Source organism: Macaca fascicularis, chromosome 2 (genome assembly GCF_037993035.2).
Source record: "Macaca fascicularis isolate 582-1 chromosome 2, T2T-MFA8v1.1".
Classification (NCBI taxonomy): Eukaryota; Metazoa; Chordata; class Mammalia; order Primates; family Cercopithecidae; genus Macaca; species Macaca fascicularis.
Window position 1 is genome coordinate 36,657,384 of NC_088376.1, and position 23,305 is coordinate 36,680,688.

General features: G+C 46.6%; 1 protein-coding gene and 1 pseudogene across 1 annotated transcript in view; both read left to right on the plus strand.

Moving 5' to 3' along the window:
* Positions 1-919: 919 nt before the first annotated feature.
* TF (transferrin) overlaps positions 920-23,305 on the plus strand; it is a 31,732-nt gene continuing 9,346 nt past the window's right edge. The window contains exons 1-13 of the mRNA XM_005545793.5: positions 920-1,010; positions 2,948-3,120; positions 7,753-7,861; positions 8,623-8,799; positions 9,486-9,618; positions 10,422-10,477; positions 10,971-11,149; positions 11,919-12,096; positions 13,322-13,476; positions 18,407-18,500; positions 19,092-19,127; positions 20,488-20,640; positions 22,229-22,364. Coding sequence (XP_005545850.3) covers positions 968-1,010; positions 2,948-3,120; positions 7,753-7,861; positions 8,623-8,799; positions 9,486-9,618; positions 10,422-10,477; positions 10,971-11,149; positions 11,919-12,096; positions 13,322-13,476; positions 18,407-18,500; positions 19,092-19,127; positions 20,488-20,640; positions 22,229-22,364 — 1,622 coding nt within the window. The 5' untranslated portion in view covers positions 920-967. The remainder of the gene's footprint in view (positions 1,011-2,947; positions 3,121-7,752; positions 7,862-8,622; positions 8,800-9,485; positions 9,619-10,421; positions 10,478-10,970; positions 11,150-11,918; positions 12,097-13,321; positions 13,477-18,406; positions 18,501-19,091; positions 19,128-20,487; positions 20,641-22,228; positions 22,365-23,305) is intronic.
* Positions 14,506-17,537, plus strand: LOC102129659 (fatty acid CoA ligase Acsl3-like; annotated as a pseudogene).

The window sequence follows — 23,305 nt, forward strand, 5'->3', positions numbered from 1 at the left end:
AAAGTGTACACATTTTTTAGTTAAAATATAACCATCTAGAAGGCACAAATTCAGTATTTTTCATGATAAGTGTGTGCAATTAAAGCGGTTAGGAGACTCATTGACTAGAGGGGAACATGGTGGTCCCAGGCTGTAAGAACAGGCCACACCCTCCACTGGGCCGCTTGCTTTGTGCTAAGATGGTACTTGGTTCTGAGCCTCACAGTGTCTTGACCACGTTCCTGGAACCTTCTTGTGGGAGGGAGTTCATCTTCCCCTATGACTCTGTCCCCAGTCTAAGGTGTCCCACAGGAAGCTTGAGGGCAGGAAGTTTTCCAGCCCAGGAGCCTGAGCTCAGCGGGGCAGGAAGAAGGAGCAGCTCCTCCGTGGGGGACCTTTGAGAGCCCAGGAGCAGGATTTCGAGGGACACCTGGTAGGGAGCAAAAGGTGCTGAGTCTGTCTTTGACCTTGAGGCCAGCTTGTTTCTCCTGCATGCTCTCCCAAAAGGGGCTTTGCCTGTCATTCTCCCGTTCTAGTGTGGGGTCTGGGCGCAGTTGTTTTCCCTCTCCAGCCTCGGGAGTCTCCCTCTGTGGACTGCGCAGATAGGACTGGTGGCACGGACCAGCTCGGCTGCCCTGGAGTCAGGAGCAGAGTCACCCGGTTCCCAGCCCGCCTTAGCCGCTCCTGGCACCGAGAGAGCCGCGATGACAATGGCTGGATTGTGCTTCATGTCCCTTTTCATCAGCATTTCTGTGCTGGACTCCTTCCACTCGCGGGTCGTCTCCAGAGCTCAGGAAATGAGGTGATCAGTGGGGCGAGTAAGGAAGGGGGGTTGGGAGAGGGGCGATTGGGCAACCGGGCTGCACAAACACGGGAGGTCAAAGATTGCGCCCAGCGGGCCCGGGCCGGGAATAAAAGGACGTGGGGCGCGGGAGGCTGCGCAGAAGCGAGTCGGACTGTGCTCGCTGCTCAGCGCCGCACCCGGAGGATGAGGCTCGCCGTGGGAGCCCTGCTGGCCTGCGCCGTCCTGGGTGAGTGCGGGCTCGGGGAAGCAGCGCAGAGTTGCTGGCTGGCGCGTTCCCTGCAACCCGGGCGGCCACCGCGCAGCCTGCATGCACTCCTCGCTCAGGCTGGAAGCCTGGGTGCCTGGGTGCCTTTCCCTTGCCTCTCTACGCCCCACCCCTGGCCTCTGCTTGGGCCTCTAGACACCTTTCACTGCACTCACTGTCTCCTTCCCGTTCTCCTCTTTGTCCAGCAAATCTTGCAGCAGTGAAATACAATAAATCAGAGCACGTCTAATCAGGTTATCAAAACCCTTTGCTGCTGCCTCTTGTCAAGTCCAAACTCCTTAGTACGGCATTCAAGGCCTCCCGGGTCTGACCATTCCCCCTTTCAGAGTCTGATGTCCCCTGGGTGCCCTGGGAGCTGTCAGAGCGCCCATCGAGCGGTCAGAGCATGGGATTTGAAGCCAGACTTCTTGGATCCAAATCCTGACTGGCTCCTCACCAGGGAAGGGGTCATCACAGCACTTGCCTGGGAGGGTCAGGTGAGGGTCAGCGAGGTGGCGGATGCCGGGTACCAGTGGTGGATGTTGCACACATCCTGCTATGGGGCAGTGACTGACACCTCACTCCCCGACCTCCTGAGGTGGGGCCCTCTTCATACTCTAACTTCTGCCTGCCATTCGTGGGGCATTTGTCACACTGTTGGGGCTTCCGTGTTTAGTTGTCTCTTCCCATAAGCTAGCAATTCCTTGAGAGAGGACCCCACGTTACTTGCCTTTATCCCCACACAGAGCACTTCACAGGCTGTGCAAGGTAATGCTCCACTGAGGACACATTCTCGCCTATAGGAACCCTGGAGGTGTGGCTTTGAGGAGAGGCTGCCACAGACTTATGTTGCCTCCTAGGATTTCCCATGGGCCAAGGGGGATGATGGGGGTCGCTGGGGTGGCCATCCCTGGTGGCCCCTCCTCATGTATCCTGGAGAGCTGTGGGCCTCCTGGCCACAGGCTTCGTGGATCTTCTTCAGAGCCAGTGAATCAGCCTTGCTGTTGTGGCCCACAACATAAGAGCATTTGTTGTTTCAGTGGAGATGACAGGGGGCCTTGGGCACAGGGCAAAAGCTCATGTGATATGGATGCTATCTCTGCAACCACATGGATTTTAATAGTTACCCATGGCTGGCTTCAGCTTTTTTTTTCTGAATGGCAGCCAAAAAGTGTGGTGAAAATGGAGGGAGAGTTCAGTGGAGACAGAGGGGAGACTGTTGAATTCGTGGAGTTTTTAGTTATTCCTAAACAGAGAGCAACAGACAAGAGTCACAGACAAATTAATTCTCTTTTCATTAATTTACCCACAACTACTGGCCAAGAAGGGGTGTAACTCAGAATGTTTTCTTCTTGTGTGCTCTGAGTAGCAGACTCAGAGTCTGGAGACCCAGATTCTAGGCCTGGCTTGGCCAACAATAAGCAGGGTGACCTTGGGTTAAAAAAAAACAACAAGGCATCATTCTTTGAGTCTCACTCCCTCTTCTCAAAAAGATGGCAGTTCCTCCCCTGCTGGCTTTCCAAAGTTTGAGGTATCGAGCCAATGTGCTGGGGTAGCTGAAAACGCCCTGTGCACACTGAGGCTTATGTTCCATGGCAGGGCAGGGGCCAGGACAGTGACAGGAGGAGACAAGGCGGAGACAGAGCAGACTGTCATCTCCAGATGGGAGCTGATGGTCATGCCTGCATCCCTCTGGCCAGCAGAGGGTGGTCGGTAGGAAACTGGGAGGCCATTAGGGCAACGTTCTATTGGCCCAGTCTCAGAATGCAGTAGAACTTGTGCCCTGTAGCGTTCATGGACAGGAGTGAGAGGAGGACGGGACTGAGGGCATGTGGCTGTCAAGGCCTTTCTAGGGGTGATGCTCTCTCTCCCTCAGCACAGGGAGTGGGTCTCTTCCATCTCTGGCCTCTCTCCCCCAGGGCTGTGTCTGGCTGTCCCCGAGAAAAGTGTGAGATGGTGTGCAGTGTCAGAGCATGAGGCCACCAAGTGCCAGAGTTTCCGCGACCATATGAAAAGCGTCCTTCCATCCGATGGTCCCAGTGTTGCATGTGTGAAGAAAGCCTCCCACCTCGATTGCATCAGGGCCATTGCGGTAAGTCGCTGCTGCCTAAAAGAGAGTGGAAGAAAGCCATACTTTCTCTATCTCTGGTCACTTTGGAGCAATTCTTTACTCACAGGTAGGAGGCTGATGTATGGGGCAGTCAACCCTGACTGTTATTAAAATCACTTCAAAAATGGAAATGGGGAGGTTTTCTTTAATGTGTCTGGAAAGCAAAAGTCAAAAAGCACATTAACTTTTGCTTTCCAGACACAGTAGATGCAAGGGTGACTGTTTTGAGACACTAGGTTCTCTGAACTCAGCAAAAATATAAGAATGCCTGCTATCAGGCTGGGCGCAGTAGCTCATGCCTGAAATCCCAGCACTTTGGGAGGCTGAAGCAGGTGGATCACCTGAGGTCAGGAGTTTGAGACCAGCCTGGCCAACATGGTGAAACCCCATCTCCGCTAAAAAATAAAAAATTAGCTGGGCATGGTGATGCATGCCTGTAATCCCAGCTAGCTACTTGGGAGACTGAGGCAGGAGAATCGCTTGAACCAGGGAGGCAGAGGTGGCAGTGAGCCAAGATCCTGCCACTGCACTCCAGCCTAGGTGACAGAATGAGGCTCCATCTCAAAAAAAATAAATAAGTAAGAATGTCCACTATCAAAATTATTATATAACCTTCTTTGGCAGCTTTTGATACACAACTGAGAAGACGAGTGATGCATGCAGGGGGAAGAGTACAGTGTCTTGATTGCAGGTGTCAGCTGATCCCTTTGTTCTTAGGTCTACAAAAATGCTCTTCATCCTTTCAACGTTGCCCCTGCCTATCTGTACGTGTCAGAGCCCATGCTGGGCAATGGGGCTGCAGTGGTGAATTAAACACACTGGTCCTTACCCTCAGGGAGCTCGTGGCCTAGTCAGGAGAGCAGAAAAACACACGAATAAGTAAACAACTAACTCCAAAATGTGGGGATGTACAATAGAGGGAAAAAGGAGAGTGTTCTGACAGGGACTCACTTTGTCCTGGGTGGTCAGAGACCATCTCTCTAAGAGAGATGTAATGAAGCTGAGACCCAACGACTGAGCCTGGGTTGGTCCCAGTGTAAAATACACCAGGCAGCAAGCAAGAGCAGATGCAAAGGGCCTGAGGCAGAGCAGAGCAGGCTTATTTAAGTTGCTAGGGGGAAGCCAGGGTGATGGGAGCTATCAAAGATAAGCACAGCCAGATATTAGTTTAGGCAGTGACAGTGGGTTTCATTCAGTAACTACTGACAGTGGGGGAAAAAGCTGGGCTCCATTCTGATTTGTGCAGTGGTGATGTGGGCATTTTAAAGGGAGAATGAGGGAGGGGAGAACGCAGGGCTCTGTAGAGTCAGAGAAGTAAAAAGGTAGAAAGGGCTGGTCAGTGTAAATGTGAGGAGGCCAGCTGTGTCTGATAGCTGGCAGTTGTCTTGATTAGGACTCTATTCTCCCACAGAGATTGGGAGACAGACACTCTATCCATCCTGATGATTGTGTTGCAAAGGGATGGCTCTCAGTCCTTGAGGCAGATGCTTGTGAGTTTCAAGAGATACATATTCACAGTTTTCAGCCCTTTTTAGTAAATGCTCTTGGAAAGGGAGGTCAGGGGCCTATCATCAGTTGTGTCGGCTAGAAGAAACAGATACATTTTCCTGGCAGCACTGAGTTTTCTCAGGCAAGCACTTTAAGGGGAACCAGGGCCATCCCAGGGACAGAGATTTGTTCTGTTAGGAGCCGTGCCAGAGTCTGGTCAGGTCTCTTAGTGCAGGGGTTTGGACAGACTTGTCAAGTGTGGGAAATTCTACAGTTCTCGGCACAAAGCAAGCAGGAGGTTAGCCGAAGGGAAAAGGTGGAAGAGGCAGACACATCCAGATGAAGCCTGGCTTCCCTCCAGGAATCTGCGCTGGGGTTTTCCTCCTCTACCAGTGTCGTTCTGCTGGCTTCCCCTTGGCTTCCCTCCAGCCTTCTCTCTGTGGGCTTTCCTTCTTCTGGGTTTGCTTATCTTGACTTGTGAGAGCTTGCTTGATTATAATCCTGTCCCTCCCAGCTGGCACAGGTTCCCCTGGGAACCCTGCAGCTCAAGTGCTGGACCCTGTGTTTTAGGCCTTAGCTCTTCAGCTCCCTGAGCCCCTGAGCCACCAGTGATTTCTTGGTGTCTTGGAAAAGAAAGACCAGGTTCCTGACCACTCTCCCAGCCCCACTGCACTGGGCAAAGCTCTCGTTTGTTTGCTTCACTTTTATTCAGCAGTGTGAGGACTGGGGAAGGGAAGGTGTTTGCAGATTAAACAAAACCACGAAGTGTGTTTCATACATAAGGTCTAGTTGTTGTGGAACAGAAAGGCCCATTGTGTCTCTTAATTTTGTTTTGTATTGTGGTATATTAAAAGTATGTTTTACAAAAAAAATCCATTGATGAGTGAATAGATAAAATGTGGTATACACAAATGATGAAATATTTTTAGCCTTAAAAATAAATGAAACTCTGATACATGCTGCACTGAGATGAACCTTGAAAACATAAGTGAAGCAAGCTAGATACAAAAGGACAAATATTGTAAGATTCCACTTTTATGAAATATCTAGAATAGTCAAATTTATTGAAACAGAAAGTAGCATAGTGACCTCCAGGGGTTGGGGTCGGGGAGAAATAGGAGATAATTGTTTAATGGGTAAAGAGTTTCAGTTTCTGGAGATGGCAGTGAGGGTTATAAAACAATGTGAATGCATGTACTTAATGCCAGTAAAATGTACACTTCAAAATGTTTAAAATTGGCTGGGCACGGTGGCTCATGCCTGTAATCCCAGCACTTTGGGAGGCCGAGGCGGGTGGATCACCTGTCAGGAGTTCGAGATCAGCCTGGCCAACATGGTGAAACCCCGTCTCTACTAAAAAAAATACAAAAATTAGCCGGGCGTGGTGGCAGGCACCTTAATCCCAGCTCCTTGGGAGGCAAAGGCAGGAGAATCATTTGAACCTGGGAGACAGAGGTTGCAATGAGCCGAGATGGAGCCATTGCACTCAAGCCTGGGGAACAAGAGTGAGACGTCTGATATAGTTTGGCTTACAACATATTTTATTTCATTTAGAAATGCTATTGTCTTATTACTTGATTGTAACATAACAAAGCTCATGGAACTATAGTTTTTGTTTTGTAATTTGTTTTGTTTCATTTTGTTTTGTTTTTTGAGAGTCTTGCTCTGTCACCCAGGCTAGAGTGTAATGGTGCAATCTCAGCTCACTGCAACCTCTGCATCCTAGGTTCAAGCAATTCTCCTGCCTCAGCCTCCCAGGTAGCTGGGATTACAGGCATGCACCACCAAGCCCAGCTAATTTTTGTTCGTTTTGGTAGAGACAAGGTTTCACCATGTTGGCTAGGCTGGTCTCGAACTCCTAACCTCAGGTGATCCGCTTGCCTTGGCTTCCCAAAGTGCTGGAATTACAGGTATGAGCCACTGTACCTGGCCTGCTTTGTAATTTGATCAATAGGAAATCTTCATAGAGAACCGGCAAGGGCTTCTGGAAAAATCATTTTGATTAAAGACATTTAAAGCACAAAAGGAGTAAAACTATGTGTTTAAGTGTCTAAATAAAAGAGAGTTTGGCTCACTTTAAGGATTTACATAAAAAGAAAATAAAATTATAGATCAAGTAAGAAGGCAGCTATAGTATTTCAAGGGAGCTGTTGATTTAAAGATGAGGGCTTATAGAAGCACAAAGTCAAAAAGAAACATAACCTGAAGTAACAGTGTAATGATAAGAAATAAACCCGGACTGTCTGGACTCAAATCCCAGCTCCATGACTTACTGGCTACGTGGCCAGGGGAAGTGACTTAACCTTTCTGTGCCTCAGATTTCTCACTTGTAAAATGGAGCTGAGATAGAGAGATGAGCTGCCCATGTGTTGAAGTAGACAATTATACCAGAGATGAGCAAAAATGGAAGCAATAATCAAGCCTTTGATCATTCAGTACATAGTATTACCAAGAAGCTAAACCCAGAGAAAGTGCCCAATCCCTCAGCAAAAGGGTCCTGCAGTTTTATGGACCCAGGACAGGAAGGAAGAGCATTGAGTACCGAGTCAGAGTGAAGACGAATGTTTTCAAGGTTTCCATCTTCCCCTAGAAAAAAAAATCTCCACAGAAGCACCTGAGGAAGACCTCAAAGGAAGTCTCAAAATAAAGAGGTCTCTGAGCAAAGGTCATGGGTTAGGAATGAAAACAGGTGTAAAAAGAGCGTGGCCATCCCAAGCGAGCTGCATCCTTGCCAGCTGAGTCCCCTCCAGAGATCGCATTGCACTGGCTGTGCTCTGAGTCTGCGGTGGCGCGGGCGGCTTTCTCCCACGGAGCCTGCCAGGTTAAGCCTTCGTAATTGCCTATGGTAAAATCACGTAGGATTTTTGACCAGGAGCTGAGCACCTCACCAGGGAAAAGAGAAACACAATCCATCCCTCCCTCTATGCATAAGGAATAGGAATTTGGTGGCTAAGTGCCCTTGCAAGGGAGACAGAGTCAACTGAAGCCAGCAGGGCTGTACATGGTCTAGTCAAGTTCTGGCCCTGGGTCCGTGGAGTCCTGGTAGCCACTCTCCACTTGTGCGGGTTGAGGTGGGCCTTCCTTGGAAGTCAGGGCTTCATCTAGGACTGGCCTGTTCTCTTTCAGGCAAACGAAGCGGACGCTGTGACACTGGATGCGGGTTTGGTGTATGACGCTTACCTGGCTCCCAATAACCTGAAGCCTGTGGTGGCAGAGTTCTATGGGTCAAAAGAGGGTAAGTTCTCCCTGGGACCCCAGGAAGGAGTTGTCACCCTTATTCTCTATGCTGAGTCTTGTGTTTTACAGGCAGGTTTTCATCTTTGGAGAGTGAGTAGGGAATGAGGGGCCCCATCAGCTACCACAGCCACACAGCAAGGCCTCCGGGGGCTTGGGGCTGGCCGAGGACTGGTGCTCCTAAAACTGACCCCTGCGCCAGGGGGATATGCTTACCAGACAAACACAGCAGGCTGTGTGCAGCTTGACCTGCTGCGGTCTAGTGATATGCCTGGGGTCCCTGGAGGCCTCTGGAGCCATAGGTACCACTCACATGGAAGAGGTCACTCTGGAGCACACACTCAGATGCCAGCAGCACTGCAAGTCTTCTGAGATCAACCTGACTGTCCCCGGGCCTGTGCCAGCGGACAGGAAATACTTTGATGGGCCTCTGTTGCCACAGCTCCAGTCTCCTGGTGGCTGGGGTTGGTAGGTGTAGGCAGACATGCTGCAGGGCCAGGGGAGGCAAAGCATTCAGGACACATGTGCATGTGGCCTTCTTGCCCCTGTTTGCCTGGAGGGGTAACATTACAAATATACCTTCTATGGTCTTCTCTCTCCCCTGCAAGCCTAGGCAGGTTTTCCTGATTCCCTCCTCCTTATCGCCCAGTCCAGTAAAAGCAAGGCCTCTCCACTCCCCTCCCTCCTCAAGAGTCCCGTGGTGATGAGCCATGTTTCCCTGCACCAGGCTGAAGGCTTTCCATTCACACTGTGCCTTTGCAGATCCACAGACTTTCTATTATGCTGTTGCTGTGGTGAAGAAGGATAGTGACTTCCAGATGAACCAACTTCGAGGCAGGAAGTCCTGCCACACGGGCCTGGGCAGGTCCGCTGGGTGGAACATCCCCATAGGCTTACTTTACTGTGACTTACCTGAGCCACGTAAACCTCTTGAGAAAGGTAAGCTGGCGGGAGGTTGGGTGCCCTCAAGCAGCTGCCTCTGCTCCAGATGCCCACACAGGCCACACTAGGCAATCACCCTCAGCAGACATGTGGGATGAACTCAGGTGGGGGAAGGAGGTTAACCAACTTTAAACTGGCGGGTCTGCTGCACCAGCAGCGCATGGGAGGTGGAGCTGAGATTTTTTTCTGCTCTGAGCTCCCGACACCCCAGCAGAGGCTGTTCTGATGAGTGAGGAAAGGGTGCAAGGCTCGGCAGAGGGTTTCAGTCTAGACGATGGTGGCTCTCTTGTCCACTTCTCTGGATTTCTTTCCTGGAGATTTCTCTGGAACCCTGCACCTCTCTAGGCAGTTCTATGTCTGGGGCATGGATCCCAGAGGGGACCTCTCTCTGAGCTGTTGCAGCCTCTGACAAAGCAGGGAGAGCGTGCACTGAGAAAGACCCAAGATAGGCCTTGGTTAATGGGAAGCATAGGCCTTCCTCAGATGGATGGTGGCAAGACAGAGGTCAACTGTTCCTATTAGAAATCCTTGATCTTGATGAGTTAGCATAAGGGCAAGCTGGGACTGCATGTGCTGGTTTGGTTTTAGTCCCCTCTGTTCCCTGATGGGCCTGGGCGGGGTGATGCCTTTGGCTGTGGCCAACCTCACTCATGCTCTGTGGTCCATTTCTCTGTGCTGAGCAGCAGTGGCCAATTTCTTCTCGGGCAGCTGTGTCCCGTGTGCGGATGGGACGGACTTCCCCCAGCTGTGTCAACTGTGTCCAGGGTGTGGCTGCTCCACCCTTAATCAATACTTCAGCTACTCAGGAGCCTTCAAGTGAGTGAGATGTCTGCTGCTCCATGGTGGCCAAAGTGCCAAATGTCCTCAGGGTGAGAATTATTTGCTGGTCCAAAGCCGAGCCCTGCCTGCCTACAGGGGCATCAAGGTGGCCTAATCCCCTCCCAGTGAGTCAGAAGCACAACCTGGGACTCCTAGGCCAAGCCAGCCCATGTTCCCTTTCATCTGACCCTGACAAGCAGGCCCTTTTCCTGGGGGCCCTTCCTCTCTCCCCAGAGACCTCGAGGCTGGTCAGGGTCTCCTCTCAGTGGATCAGGCAGAGCCTGAAAGGACAATCATGCCTCTGGTGTCTGGGCCCACTGTCCAGGGACTGGCCCTCTTCCCTCAATCCCAGCAGTGTCACCTGCTCAGTACACTGCCTATCTCCTGCCCCCATCACTGTCTCTATTTGGGAAGCTGATTTCTTGCTCTCTCTTTTTACCTTGATTATATCCTAAAGTTTTACAACCAGCCAAGGACACATTTTCACCCTCAGGAGACACTATACCATTATCTTCTATTCCAGAAGTTTAAAAACTCTTTTCACATGAAAATATCTTCAGTTGCATTTTGCTTCTTTGGGTTACTAGGGCTTTTTATCTTGTGCGAGCTCATTCCCCCATCTCAGCACTGCCCTGGAGGTCTGCACACCACATGGCGTTGCTTCAGCTACAGGGCTGCACAGAGGCCTTCCCCAGGCTCTAACCTTGTATGAGTGCTGGACAGTGTGATCAGACTCTCCAGATGCAGGTGGAAAAGGGCCTGCCCTGCAGGAGCCCTGCTGATGTGTTTCTTTCACCCAGGTGTCTGAAGGATGGTGCTGGGGATGTGGCCTTTGTGAAGCACTCGACTATATTTGGTAAGTATGGGACAAAAATCCACCAGGGCCCCTCCAAATAGTGGGTGTTCTTTTTCCGTGTTCCCTTTTTCATGCTCAGTCGTTGGACATGGGCATACTGTATTTCTCCTTTATTATTGCCTGGGTTTCCACCTGTGCAGAATTAGGTACCTACAGGGTCCCCATCTGGATTCCTGGGCCTCTTTCCATCATTCGACCTCTTCACACAGTGCTTCTGCCTCTGGGGTAGTGTTGCCATAACCAAAGACTGGGGGTTGGTCCTGCTAAGGTCAGGCTCATGGTGGAATGAGGAGCAATCACTGCTGCATGGGCATCAGAAACCTTTACCTGGCTGTGGGGTCTTGAGCAAGTCATTTTTCTGCATGTCCTCTGGCCTTCAGTGGTCACTCCAGGTCTCTCAGCTCATACTTTCTATGATCAATGGAATTTCAAGGATGGGCACCACAGCCCATGGCTCTCCTGCATTAGGCTCACCTGGGCTTTCCCTCCCCAGAGAACTTGGCAAACAAGGCTGACAGGGACCAGTATGAGCTGCTTTGCCTGGACAACACCCGGAAGTCGGTAGATGAATACAAGGACTGCCACTTGGCCCGGGTCCCTTCTCACACCGTCGTGGCCCGAAGTGTGGGTGGCAAGGAGGACTTGATCTGGGAGCTTCTCAACCAGGCCCAGGTATCCCCACCTGCCATCCTCCCCTCCAGCTTAGTGCTCTCTGCTTGGATTTGGGGGTTTTCCTCCTGGCCATCTTGTCACTCTGGAAGTCTGCATGTTCAGGATACAGTGGGAGCCATGCCACATGCCATTAAATTCTCTAAAAGCTGGGACTCCTCACAGAGCAGCAGGGAGTCTGCTGTGGTGCTACCATCTGCTGCCCTTGCCTTTGTGGCTGGTGATATCTGAAGAGGCTCTGAATTGCTCTGTTCCATTCCTTTTTACCTAAACCAGACCTTCAAGGCCCAAAGCTAAACCCCACCCCAAGGAGGCTTTCCATGGCCCTCCCAGAAGGAAATGGTCTCTCTCCCCATTCCCCTCAGCCTGGCTGGGAGGGGGCTGCTCGCACAGCGGCTTTACTTCCCGAGAGCTTGTGATTTGGGTTCAGCCAGCTTCCTCTTGCCCAGCCCTCCCATCTGTCCACTGAGAGTTTGATTGGCACCCACACAGGGCAGCCTCTGGATTAGCCACATTTCTTGTTCTCACTGATGTTTCAACCCGTTCCGTTCCGGGAGACAGGCACAGAAGCAGGTTCAGGGAAATCGCGGACCCACAAGGGCTATGGGCAGAGGAAGTGCTGGGTGAGCAGGAGCAGGTCCGATTGCCCTCTCTCCTGGCATCTTGAACTTTTTCATGTTGTTTCCTGCAGAGACTTGTTTTAACTTCAGTCCCATTTCTCAGCCTCCTTTCTTCTCTGTTGCCATCCACTATTCTGTTTTTCTATGAACAGGAACATTTTGGTAAAGACAAATCAAAAGAATTCCAACTATTCAGCTCTCCTCATGGGAAGGACCTGCTGTTTAAGGACTCTGCCCACGGATTTTTAAAAGTCCCCCCAAGGATGGATGCCAAGATGTACCTGGGCTATGAGTATATCACTGCCATCCGGAATCTACGGGAAGGCACATGTGAGTACCTGGGAGGAAGCAGGTGACCACAAGCACTTGGGAAACCTGGTGAGCACAGGGGCCAGAGATTGAGTCTTTTAAGGGACCTGCATGCCTCTCCTGATGCTCCTTTTTCTGACCTGTCTGTGAGCCCAGTGTTAGACTGATGCTGAATGGCATTAGTCATTATGAGATGGCCTTGATGTCACCATGGGCTTTAAAGGAAATCCACTTTTAAAATGACTTGAATTGGTTCCAGTATTTCCTTTGCATCAATCAGGACTGCCTTGCCTACTTTGTGAAGCCAATTAGCTTATCACAGAGTAAATGAAATAGAACAAAATTATTATGTATTGCACATCTCCAGCCAGTCAACATGTGCCATAATGAAGAGGCGTTTTGAGAGAGGTTGATCCCAGTCCTGAATTTCATTGAGTCATTGTGGTTTTGCTTGACCATTAATTTCTTCAGCAGACATTTATTGAACATCTAGCCATATGCTCTGCTAGGTGCTGGATATAGGATGGCATGACAAATATATATTTGATTCTGTTGTTCTGGAAATTTCAAACTGGGGAGAAGATAAATGTTTAATAAATAGTCATGCTATTGAATGATGAATTACAAAATAAGAGATATGCTTAAAAGGGGAAAACTTTGACAACAAAATACCATGGCCCTATGAGAGTGCAAAACAAAGAAAAACAGATCCTGGACTTGGGGTTAAGGCAAGGCTTCCTTGAGGAAGTGACTCTTGAGCTCAGTCTGAAAGATGAGCAGATGCACATTTATTCATCAGACATTTATTATGCTGACCATGTGTTAGCATTGCCCTAACCCTGAGGATGCCCTGGTGAACAAGACAGGCAGGACCCTTTCTCTGTTGGAGCTTATGTTCACCTGCAGAAAACCTGACAATAAACAATGAACATATAAATAAGAACACCTCCGGTAGTTAAATGCTATCTGAAAAACAAGAAGGAAAAAAACAGCCAGAGGTCATATGGTGCCCAGAGGTTGGAGAGGAAGGTTGGCTTCTCAGAAGACATAAAAAACTAAATCTAAATGAGAAGTCACCCAAGAGATTGTGCATTGACTTTGCTTTCTAAGATGATTAATTCTTTGAATGGGACTGTTTATTACTGGCGAATCCCAGCATTTGCATGAAGACAGTGAGTAGTGCTGATACACACCAGGCAACAGCTAGGGCCGCTTCTGATCTCTGGTTCTTTTTTTTATGCCATAGGCCCAGAAGCCCCAACAGATGAATGCAAGCCTGTGAAGTGGTGTGCGCTGAGCCACCACGAGAGGCTCAAGTGTGATGAGTGGAGCGTTAACAGTGCAGGGAAAATAGAGTGTGAATCAGCAGAGACCACCGAAGACTGCATCGCCAAGATCATGGTATGTCACTCCAGCCTTCCTAGGGCACTGTCCCTGTCACTGCTGCCTGCTGACCCCCGAGACTGAGCTAGTGAGTGTTCCTGGGAATGATGCAAAAACCTGGCTCCCAGGAACCTTGCCCTGACTATGTGAGCACAGTCCCACTGGAGGTTCAGAATCTTTGAGTTTGTGGATCTGAAGGATGCCCACAGGGCTCAGTTTCCTCCTTGTATGAGTGTATGGTGAAAGGGCAGGCTGAGCGGTGCCTGCTTAGGGAGGCTGGACCATGGTGTGGGTGTCCTGAGACCAGTGGTGTGCCATGGTCACTGTAGTAAGATCCTGAGTAACTGGTAGGATCCAAGCAGGTACAAATTTGCTTTGTTGATCAAAAGAGTATCCTAGCCAGGCATAGTGGCATGCATCTGTAGTCCCAGCTACTTGGGAGGCTGAGGCAGGAGGATTGCTTGAGCCCAGGAGTTCAAGGCTAGCAACTTAGCAGAACCTTGTCTCTCAAAACTTTTTTTTTTTTTTTGGTTTTATTGTTGTTGTTGTTGTTGTTGTTGTTGTTTTTAAGAAAGTGTATTCCATATTGGCTTACAGATAATTTTTAAAATCCTAAATGATATTAAGAAGAAATGAAAAGTACTTATAATCATGTAATTCAGAGAAAATTCTCTTATTGGGATCATTTCTTATAGGTTGCTTGCTATCTTTTACTCACCTCACAGTCTCTAGTAAGCTTTTCCCATGTCATAAATCATTCTTGTAAAACCTAATCTGGAGCTTCTGTGTTAGTGCATACATCGAGATGGGGGAGAGTGGTTTGCCCAGAGAGAACATGAAGTGCCAAGCTCCACTCCCCCTCCTCCCCACATTTCTTGCCCTCTGTGTCTCTTCCATTTGGCTATTCTTGAGTTGGATCCTTTATAATAAATCAGCAAATATATTGAAACAAAGATGCATATTATAAAGTCACTAGTACCTCTTGCCATTGTCAACTGATTTTTGCTGAAATATGTTAATTCTACTTTTTGAGCACTTACGAATAACCATGTATCTTCAGAACTATCTACCATGAAGCAAAAACAGACCATCAGTCCCATTCTTTTATATTTCATACAATTTATAAGTATCACTTTATCCTATTTTAACATACATTCCATTTTAGTTTTTGTCTGAGTCAAGACAAGAAAAACCAAACTAAGTTAAAGCAAAGCCTACAAATTCAAAACCTGAGTCTATACAAATCTGTTAGCAGTTTGAGTGGTTGGGCTTCAATATTATACTCTGGATGTGAGACAATAGATAAAGTTTTTACGTCTGTAAAAAAGGGAACAACAAAAGACTCTTGGGAACATGTGAAATCTTAAATGAAGATGATGAAGTACAACCCAATGGAAACATATTTTAAAAGGTTCTTCTTGGACATCATAATTTGCTCTCCTATGAAGATATCGTTTGAGCCTTTAACATTGGAAATAGCTTACAGATGTTGGGGCAGAAACCAAAGACCAACATTGCCATGTTCTGTGAGACCACGTCCAAGTGGATGATTGCTGGACAGGTATGTTTCATGCATAACATTTAGTTCATAAAATTATATGCTACTTTAGGAGGTCCAGGGTCTGTGGATTAATGAAACAGAAGTAACCAATATCATTGCTAGTAAAGAATTATTGGAAACAAAGTTGAAAGACATAGTTTATTTGGTCCCACACCTGTGACACATCATCACTGTCAACGGGAAGCCACTGACCTGTCCCAATTTCCCAAGGTTGTTATCGTGACACCATGGCTGCAGTAGAAAGCGAAGGTGAATGTGGAAAACAGATCCCAGAGCGACCAGTGCCCTCAGTTACTGCAGTAATCATGTTCATGAGTAGACACACAGGACTTCCAAAGGGAGTCATGATCTGGCATAGAAACATCATTACTGGTATTACTGGGATGGCGGAAAGGATTCCCAGACTGGAAGAGGAAGATGACTACATTGGATATTTGCCTCTGGTTCATGTTCTAGAATTAAGTGTTGAGCTTCTTTGTTTTTCTCATGGATGCCTGCTTGGCTACTCTTCACCCCAGACTTTAGTGGATCAGTCTTTTAAAGTAAAAAATGGGCTGGACACTGTGGCATGCAGTTGTAGTACCAGCTACTCAGGGGGCTGAGGTAGGAGGATTGCTTGAGCCCAGGAGTTTGAGTCCAGCCTGGGAAACATAGTGAGACACCATCTCAAAAAAAAAACAAGAAAACAAAAAACCGGAAGCAAAGGGTCTACTTCCTTCCAGGTTGAAACCAACACTGATGGCAGCTGTTCTGGAAATCATGGATCAGATCTACCAAAATGTCATGAATAAAGTGTATGAAATGAGTAGTCTTCAACACAATCTGTTTATTCTGGCCTATAATTATAAAATGGAACACATTTCAAAAGAGCATAGTACTGGATTGTGTGGCAGCTTTGTTTTCTGGAAATTGTGAAAATATTCAGCTTTGCTAGGTGGAAGTATTCAGTTTTTATTGTACGAAAGTGCTCCACTTTCTGCAACACGCAGCAAGTTCATGAGTATGTTTTTGTTGTGGTCAGGGATACAGACTCACTGAACCTACAGGGGCTGGAACAATTACAGATGTGTGGATTACAATGCTGGTAGAAGTGGGAGTCCCATTAGTTTGCTGTGAAATTAAAGAACTGGGAGGAAGGTGGATACTTTAATATTGAAAAACCACATCCCAGAGGTGGAATTCTTATCAGTGGCTAAAATGTGACAATGGGATGCTACAGAAATGAAGCAGAAACAAAAGCTGATTTCTTTGAAGATGGAAATGGGCAGAAGTGGTTATGTTCTGGAGATACTGGAGAGTTTGATGGTTGTTTACAGATGATTGATCATAAAAACGACCTTGTAAAACTACAGGCAGGAGACTGTGTTTCCCTTGGGAAAGTACAGCCAACTCTGAAGAATCTCCCAGTAATAGATGACGTTTGTGCATTTGCAAACAGTTAATCCTTCTTATGTCATTGGATTTGTTATGCCAAATCAAAAGGAACAGAACTAATTTGAAAGAAACGACTTCCAGGAACTTGGAAGGAGCTGTTTAACAGTTGTGAAACAGAAAATGAGGTGCAGTAGTCCCCCTTTATGTGAGGTTTTGCTTTCTTGGGTTATACCTACAGTCAACTGTGGTCCAAAAATGTTAAGATACTTTGAGAGAGAGAGCGAGCACATTAATATAACTTTTATTATAGTATGTAATAATTGTTCTGTTTTATTATTGTTGTTAATCTCTTACTGTGCCTAATTTATAAACTTTATTATAGGCTAGTATGTATAGGAAATAAACATTGTATAGGATTTCAGGTTCCAAGACTGAGGGTCTTGGAACATATCTCTTGAGGATAAGAGGGGACTACCAGACTTAAAGTACTTTCTGAAGCTGCTATTTGAGCATGTCTGAAAAAGTTTGAAAATCCATTAAAAATTGGTTTGAGCCCTGACCTATGGATCCTGAAACTGGTCTGGCGACAGGTGCCTTCAAGCTAAAACACAAAGAGTTTAATACACATTACCAGGCAGACTCTGAGCGAATGTGTGGAAGAAATGATTTTTCTCTTTTGGCATCAGTTTGCTACAGTGAGCTCAAATCAAATAGGAAATTATTTGAAATGCATGTTTCAAACCATGAGGCAAACTCCATTCCTCATACTCAACCTAGACTTTTACTTCTTAAGACATCACCATCTTCAATGGACAGGATTAGTAAAATAGTAGGAGAGCAAACTTGTGTCTGTCTCTTTTTTCCTTTTCCCTCCTACAACTACCTTTACCACCTGTGACTGTATTGTCAGTATAAGGAGTTTTCTGAATCATATTGAGGAAGCAGATTTCTAAAACCTCAAGTTTCTAAACATGACCTATATGTTCGATTTATGACTTTTTAAAGTTTGGATGTGTAGAGGGAGATATTGAAAGTATATAAAGTGGCCGTTGGGGGGTGCTTTTTAACTTACAGTATTAAAAAAATGCAAGGCTGTTGATGTGAAATTACATACATTTCAAATACTTATGAATCAAATCATTATTGAAGATAATATTTACTGATGTGTAATAATTATCTTGCATAAATTGAGAGAAATAAATATAGCCAACTTATGTTTTAAAGGAAAAACAGATGATATTTTAATGTTGATATCTGTTCCATAGTATGGATATGCTTCCATTTATTTAGCTATTCTCTGTCATTGAGGATTTAGTTTAATTTTCTTTTTGCTATTATAAATCACACCTGTTATTTTTGCCCACTTACACATTTTGTCTAAATAGTTGCCCACCAGTCTGATTGTTCTTTTATGGTTTATTACTAGAAAGTATATTGCCAGGTCAAAGGGAAATCTTACAAACCTCATTGAATCTAAGCATTTCTGAAATTTGGGACTTATTAGAGCTGAGATTTAGATCATTTGAAAATATTTGACTCATTCATTAAACACGTTGTATGCACCAAACACGGAAATAGCACTCAGCCAAGGAGGCTTACATTAGAGGCTAGAGCCCCCTTCAGAAGGTGCTGTGTTCCACAGCCACAGCCACGAGTCTCTGACTCCACTCATCCATCTGCACATGAGAATTCTTGGTGTCAGAAATGTGTTGTAGGAGTGTCTCTGGGACAGTGTGTCCTATGAGAGGGCAAGAAGACTGAATGTGGGTCTTTGCTCTTGAACTAGGCACCTGGAGTTGATGATCAGTTCACGATGGTTGGGTGAAAAATGAGAGTACATTTGATTTTCTCTGCTGAGTGTGCCTGGTTGATCCTTTGGGGATTCAGTATCAGCACCTGCTGTCTCCCTGGCACTCATGTGCTGGTAAGGCTGCTTCAGGGAAACAGCTGGAAAGGTGGGTGGCACAGGAAACAGCCTCTTTTCATCTGCTGTGATTTACTGTGTTTTTGCAGAATGGAGAAGCCGATGCTATGAGCTTGGATGGAGGGTTTGTCTACATAGCGGGCATGTGTGGTCTGGTGCCTGTCTTGGCAGAAAACTACAACAGTAAGTGTTGGGGAGCACCTCTCTGTGTTTTCTTCCCTCTGGGCCATGGAGAGAGGAGATGGAAAAATCACAGCCTGATTCATACCACAGCTGCCACAAAGCTTTCCCTCTCTGAGCACCTCCTACTTTGCAAGCTCTGGGCTCCATCATCTCAAATCCCCACATTTATCTTGAAGGTTGGGAGTTATAGTACATTCCAGAAATGGGAAATGAAAGTTCTGCACTGGGAAGTCCTCACTAAAGACGACCCCATTGCAAAGGACAGCTGGGATTCCTGGCAGTCTTCCAGGTTCCAAAACTCACACTTCTCTCAATGCCCTGTTGCTAGGATCTAAATATAGTTGGCCAGCACTCCTCTGTGGGCTCAATGCAGACAGGGCAGGAAACTTGACATTCACAGTTTGTGGATAAATTCCAGAGGCCAGGAGGTGAAATGGACTTGCATGAGCCAGAGAGTCTGGACTTGTTGGGAATTGGTAACATGCATAGTTTTCTCTGACTTTCTTTATTCTTAGCTGCAGTATAAAAAAAGGCATGGTTTCCCAATCTATACATAAGGGTTTAACGCCTTCTTCATTTTCTTTTCTCCAGCACCCAACCCTAATTGTGAGAATACAGCAGAGGAAGGTGAGTTGGAATTGATAACCTCTGGAGGTAAAAGATAAATTCCCATTGTTTTGGGGAATTGGCTTGATTTAAAATTCAAGTATATAAGGCACTGTAAGAGACCAATTTTTACAATGTGAGCAAATCATGGAAGGATAGTAATTGATCATGATGATTATCCCTTTACACTTGCCATGGCTTGCACACAGGATTTTTCATTTAATGTTATAGGGTAGGTTTTGGCATCGTCTAAGGATACACAAGTAGACCCTAAGCTCAGGGAGTTTACAGACAGATCATCTAGGATTATATATCTAGGAAGGGAAATCCAGGTCTTTCCCACTGATCCTCAACTTACATGACATGAGGCCTACACATTTTCAGATAAGAGTGAGCACCAACTAAGGAACTTTGCTTATTTTTTCCTTATAGGGCTCAGTAGAGAGCTTCACACAGGCAGATATCAAGGAACATAAAATTATCTGACCTTCCAGCCAGGGCTGGGTCCAGGAACCCAGGCACACCTGGCTGTCACCCAGGGCTCTGGCTAAGGGTACATACGAAGAAACAGAGCAGGAGCAAGTCAGGAAGTCGTACACCAACGCGGGCACTGCCCCCCTCTGCTCAGGCCCCTACAGGTCACATTCCAGGCAGCCATTACTGTACAAGTCTGTCCTTGCCACTTCCACTCATTACAACCTCGCAGCCTCTCCCCATCACTTGGGGAGCTAAGCCCTTCGGCAGATATAGAAAAAGCCATTCTTATTCTATGGAAAATAAAGATTCTGTTTTGTAATCTGAATTAATTAAACTGGCAAACCGAAATCGTAGGTTAATGTTCTATTTCCCATTTTAAGGACCAGTATATATTTGCTGCTGAAAATGGCAGCTGACTTGATACTGACATTTTCTATTTTGCATATTTATTTTGGTATAAAACTATGTTCTCCTTATCAGAAAATGTTTGGCCCAATTTTTCTCATTTGCTTATTGATCTTTTACTACTATATCTCAACACACGTTAATTTATGAAAGTTTGTGGTTACATTAGCTGTTTCAGTATCCATTCCTCTGATAGGACACATTGGAGAGTGAATGGCTGGTTTATAACTTCAGTGACTTTATGCATTTAGGGAAGGGTTAAATACCCAGCCATTGCTCTGATGATGATGTTTTCACAATATTTTGTTTTTAAAGTTCAAATTGATCTCCTCCTGACAAAGTTCCTTGTACTTCCCCTCAGTCAGTTACCAGGAAGATCCTTTCAAGATACAATGACTGATTGAGGATATCTTTGCTTCCCTAGGGAAATTGATTGGAAGCAGACACTCTGGAAGCCCCAGAGGTGTTAATACATCCTTTTCTGGTGTCTTTCTTGCAGGATATTTTGCTGTAGCAGTGGTGAAATCATCTTCTGACCTCACCTGGGACAATCTGAAAGGCAAGAAGTCCTGTCATACGGCAGTTGGCAGAACTGCTGGCTGGAACATCCCCATGGGCCTGCTCTACAGTAAGATCAACCATTGCAGATTTGGTGAGTGAATATTGGGAAGGAGGGCTGGTGAGGGCTGTGCCAGAAAGCAGGGTCCTGCCTTAGGGAAGAGGAGTGTGGCATAAGATGCCGTGGGCTCTGGTTCTAGAGAAGTAGAATTTGGTCAAAGAACAGTAGAATTTGCTGTCCTCAAGGACATTGCAACCAGGGCTGGGAGGGCTGGAACTGGGTTGCTGAGTTGGGATGGTTCATTTCAGTTGCACATAATGGCATGAGTGAATATACATTTATCTCCCATGGGAAAGACCAGAGGTGAGCAGTGCATGGCTGGTATGGTCATGAGAAACCCAGGCTCCTTCACACTTTCTGCTCCTCCATTCTGAGCATGAGACTTCCATCTTCAAGGTCACCCCATGGTTGCCATCGCATCCATGATCCAGGCAGCCCCAATCACCAAGGGGTTACAGAAATGGAAGTTTATGCCACCTTTTTAAAGGAGCTCTCTAGGAAGTCTAACCAGTTATTTCAGCAAACTTCTCATTGCCCAGAACTTAGGTACATAACCATACCTCGCTGTAAAAAAGAAATGTAATATTTCATTTGGGAATGTCCCTACCCCAGATAAAACCAGATTTTTGTTACAAAGTACAAGGAGGAACAGATAATGGGTAGACAGGTAGCAATCCCTGCCACAAGGTGTTGTACGGTGTGTGAGTGTGGGTGATCCTGGGTCTCTTTATGGTGTTGGCAATCTCACCAAGTCCCTGCCCAGCTCCTAGGACCCTTCTAAGCAGTAGAAATCACCTTATTTTCTATGTCCTCTGAATATCACCAAGTATGAGCTCATTTCTACCCCGCTTAAACTTTTAAGTGTAAGTTCTCCCACAGACAGATGTTTTCCAGTGGTTCTGATTTACATTAGCTTCCTAAGTACTTTGTCCCTGCCACCTCCAAATTTGGGCAACTCTTTAAAAAAACAAAGGCCTCTAAATCGGTTATTAACCCAGAAAACCCTGTGGGGTCGGGGAAGTGGTGATGAGAGTATGTCTCTGTACCAGGGTGCTTTGTGACGCCACTTAGACATGAAGCAAAGCGCAGCCGGGGTGACATTCAGAAAACTCAGGATCCCCACTGACAAAGGCACTACCTCTGCTCTCCTGAACCTCCTAGCACTTTTATGGCCACAGGAGAGCAGCTGAGCTGCAAAGAAAGTTCCCCATCCCTTTCCTGAGGTTGGAGATGTAGCAAACACTCTTCTAATGAATGGCAGGGAATGGGAACATCTGAAAACAGGTGGCACATGCTCAGGAAGCAAGACCTTCCGTCTTCATCCTTTTTCTGTTCCCTTTCATGACATTTTTCATTTCTTCTTTCTTTAGCGTAGTGATGACATCATTATTGTGCTCGAATAAATCCCCTCTGCCCTAAATTGTAATGATCATTAACTCCTTTTCCCAATCTCAATAGGTTCCCCTTTAAAGCATATAGCCTGGCAAGTCCTGGGTTGCTGGTGGCTGGTCACAGAATTAATGAATATGTTCTACTTATTCTGGGCCATGCAGCCCTGTTATGTCTTAGATAAAAGTGCTTGCATTGACTCAGGCTGACTTTCTCTTGTCCTTCTGCGCAGATGAATTTTTCAGTGAAGGTTGTGCCCCTGGGTCTGAGAAGAACTCCAGTCTCTGTAAGCTGTGTATGGGCCCAAGCCCAAACCTGTGTGAACCCAACAACAAAGAGGGATACTACGGCTACACAGGGGCTTTCAGGTGAGTCTTTTAACCCTGACACAAACAGAATAATATACAAGCCTTGGCCAGATTTCTTTTAGGAACGAAGGTAAGATTCTTAGGTTCCTATTCCGTTAGTGCTGTATGTATTAAGAGAGTAGATTTCACAATCAGGTATAGAGCCACATGGGGCAGGGCAGCCAGATTCCCCCAGGATGCTGACATGGCTGTCAAAGACAGCAGAGACTTGTGTTTGGTACAGTTTAGCAGCTTTCAACTGGTAATGATTTGACCCCCAAGGGACATTTGGCAATGTTTGCAGATTTTTTTTATTGTGACAATGTTGGGGTGGGGGAGGAAGTGCTACTAGCATCTAACACATAGAAGCTGCGAAACATCCAACAATGCGCAGGATAGCACGGTACAACAAAGAATTATCCAGCCCCAAGTGTCACTAGTGCCTTGGCAATGATACCCTACTGTAGTTGAATAAACACTGAGGAGAGTTTTTCCATGCTCCTCTGGATAATCTAGAACAATACTCATCTGGAAATACAGAATAGTACATGATTCCTAAATTTCTAACTACAGTTGTACTTTATGGAGTGCCTATCATTCATTTTCATAGAGACACCTGTGTACCTTGCTATTCTTTTTTCTTTTTTTTTTTGGAGACAGGTTCTCTCTCTGTTGCCCAGGCTGGAGTGTAGTAGTGGCACACTCATGGTTCACTGCAGCCTCAACCTGCTGAGCTCAAGCGATCCTCCCACCTCAGTCTCCCTAGTAGCTGGGATTATAGGCATGCACCACCACACCCAGCTAATCTTTTTTTTTTTTTTGTAGAGACAGGGTTTTGCCATGTGGCCTAGGCTGGTCTTAAACTCATGAGCTCAAGCAATCCTCCCGTCTTGGCCTCCCAAAGTGCTGGCACTCACAGGCGTGGGCCACGTGTGGCCCTACCTTATTACTTTCTAACTACC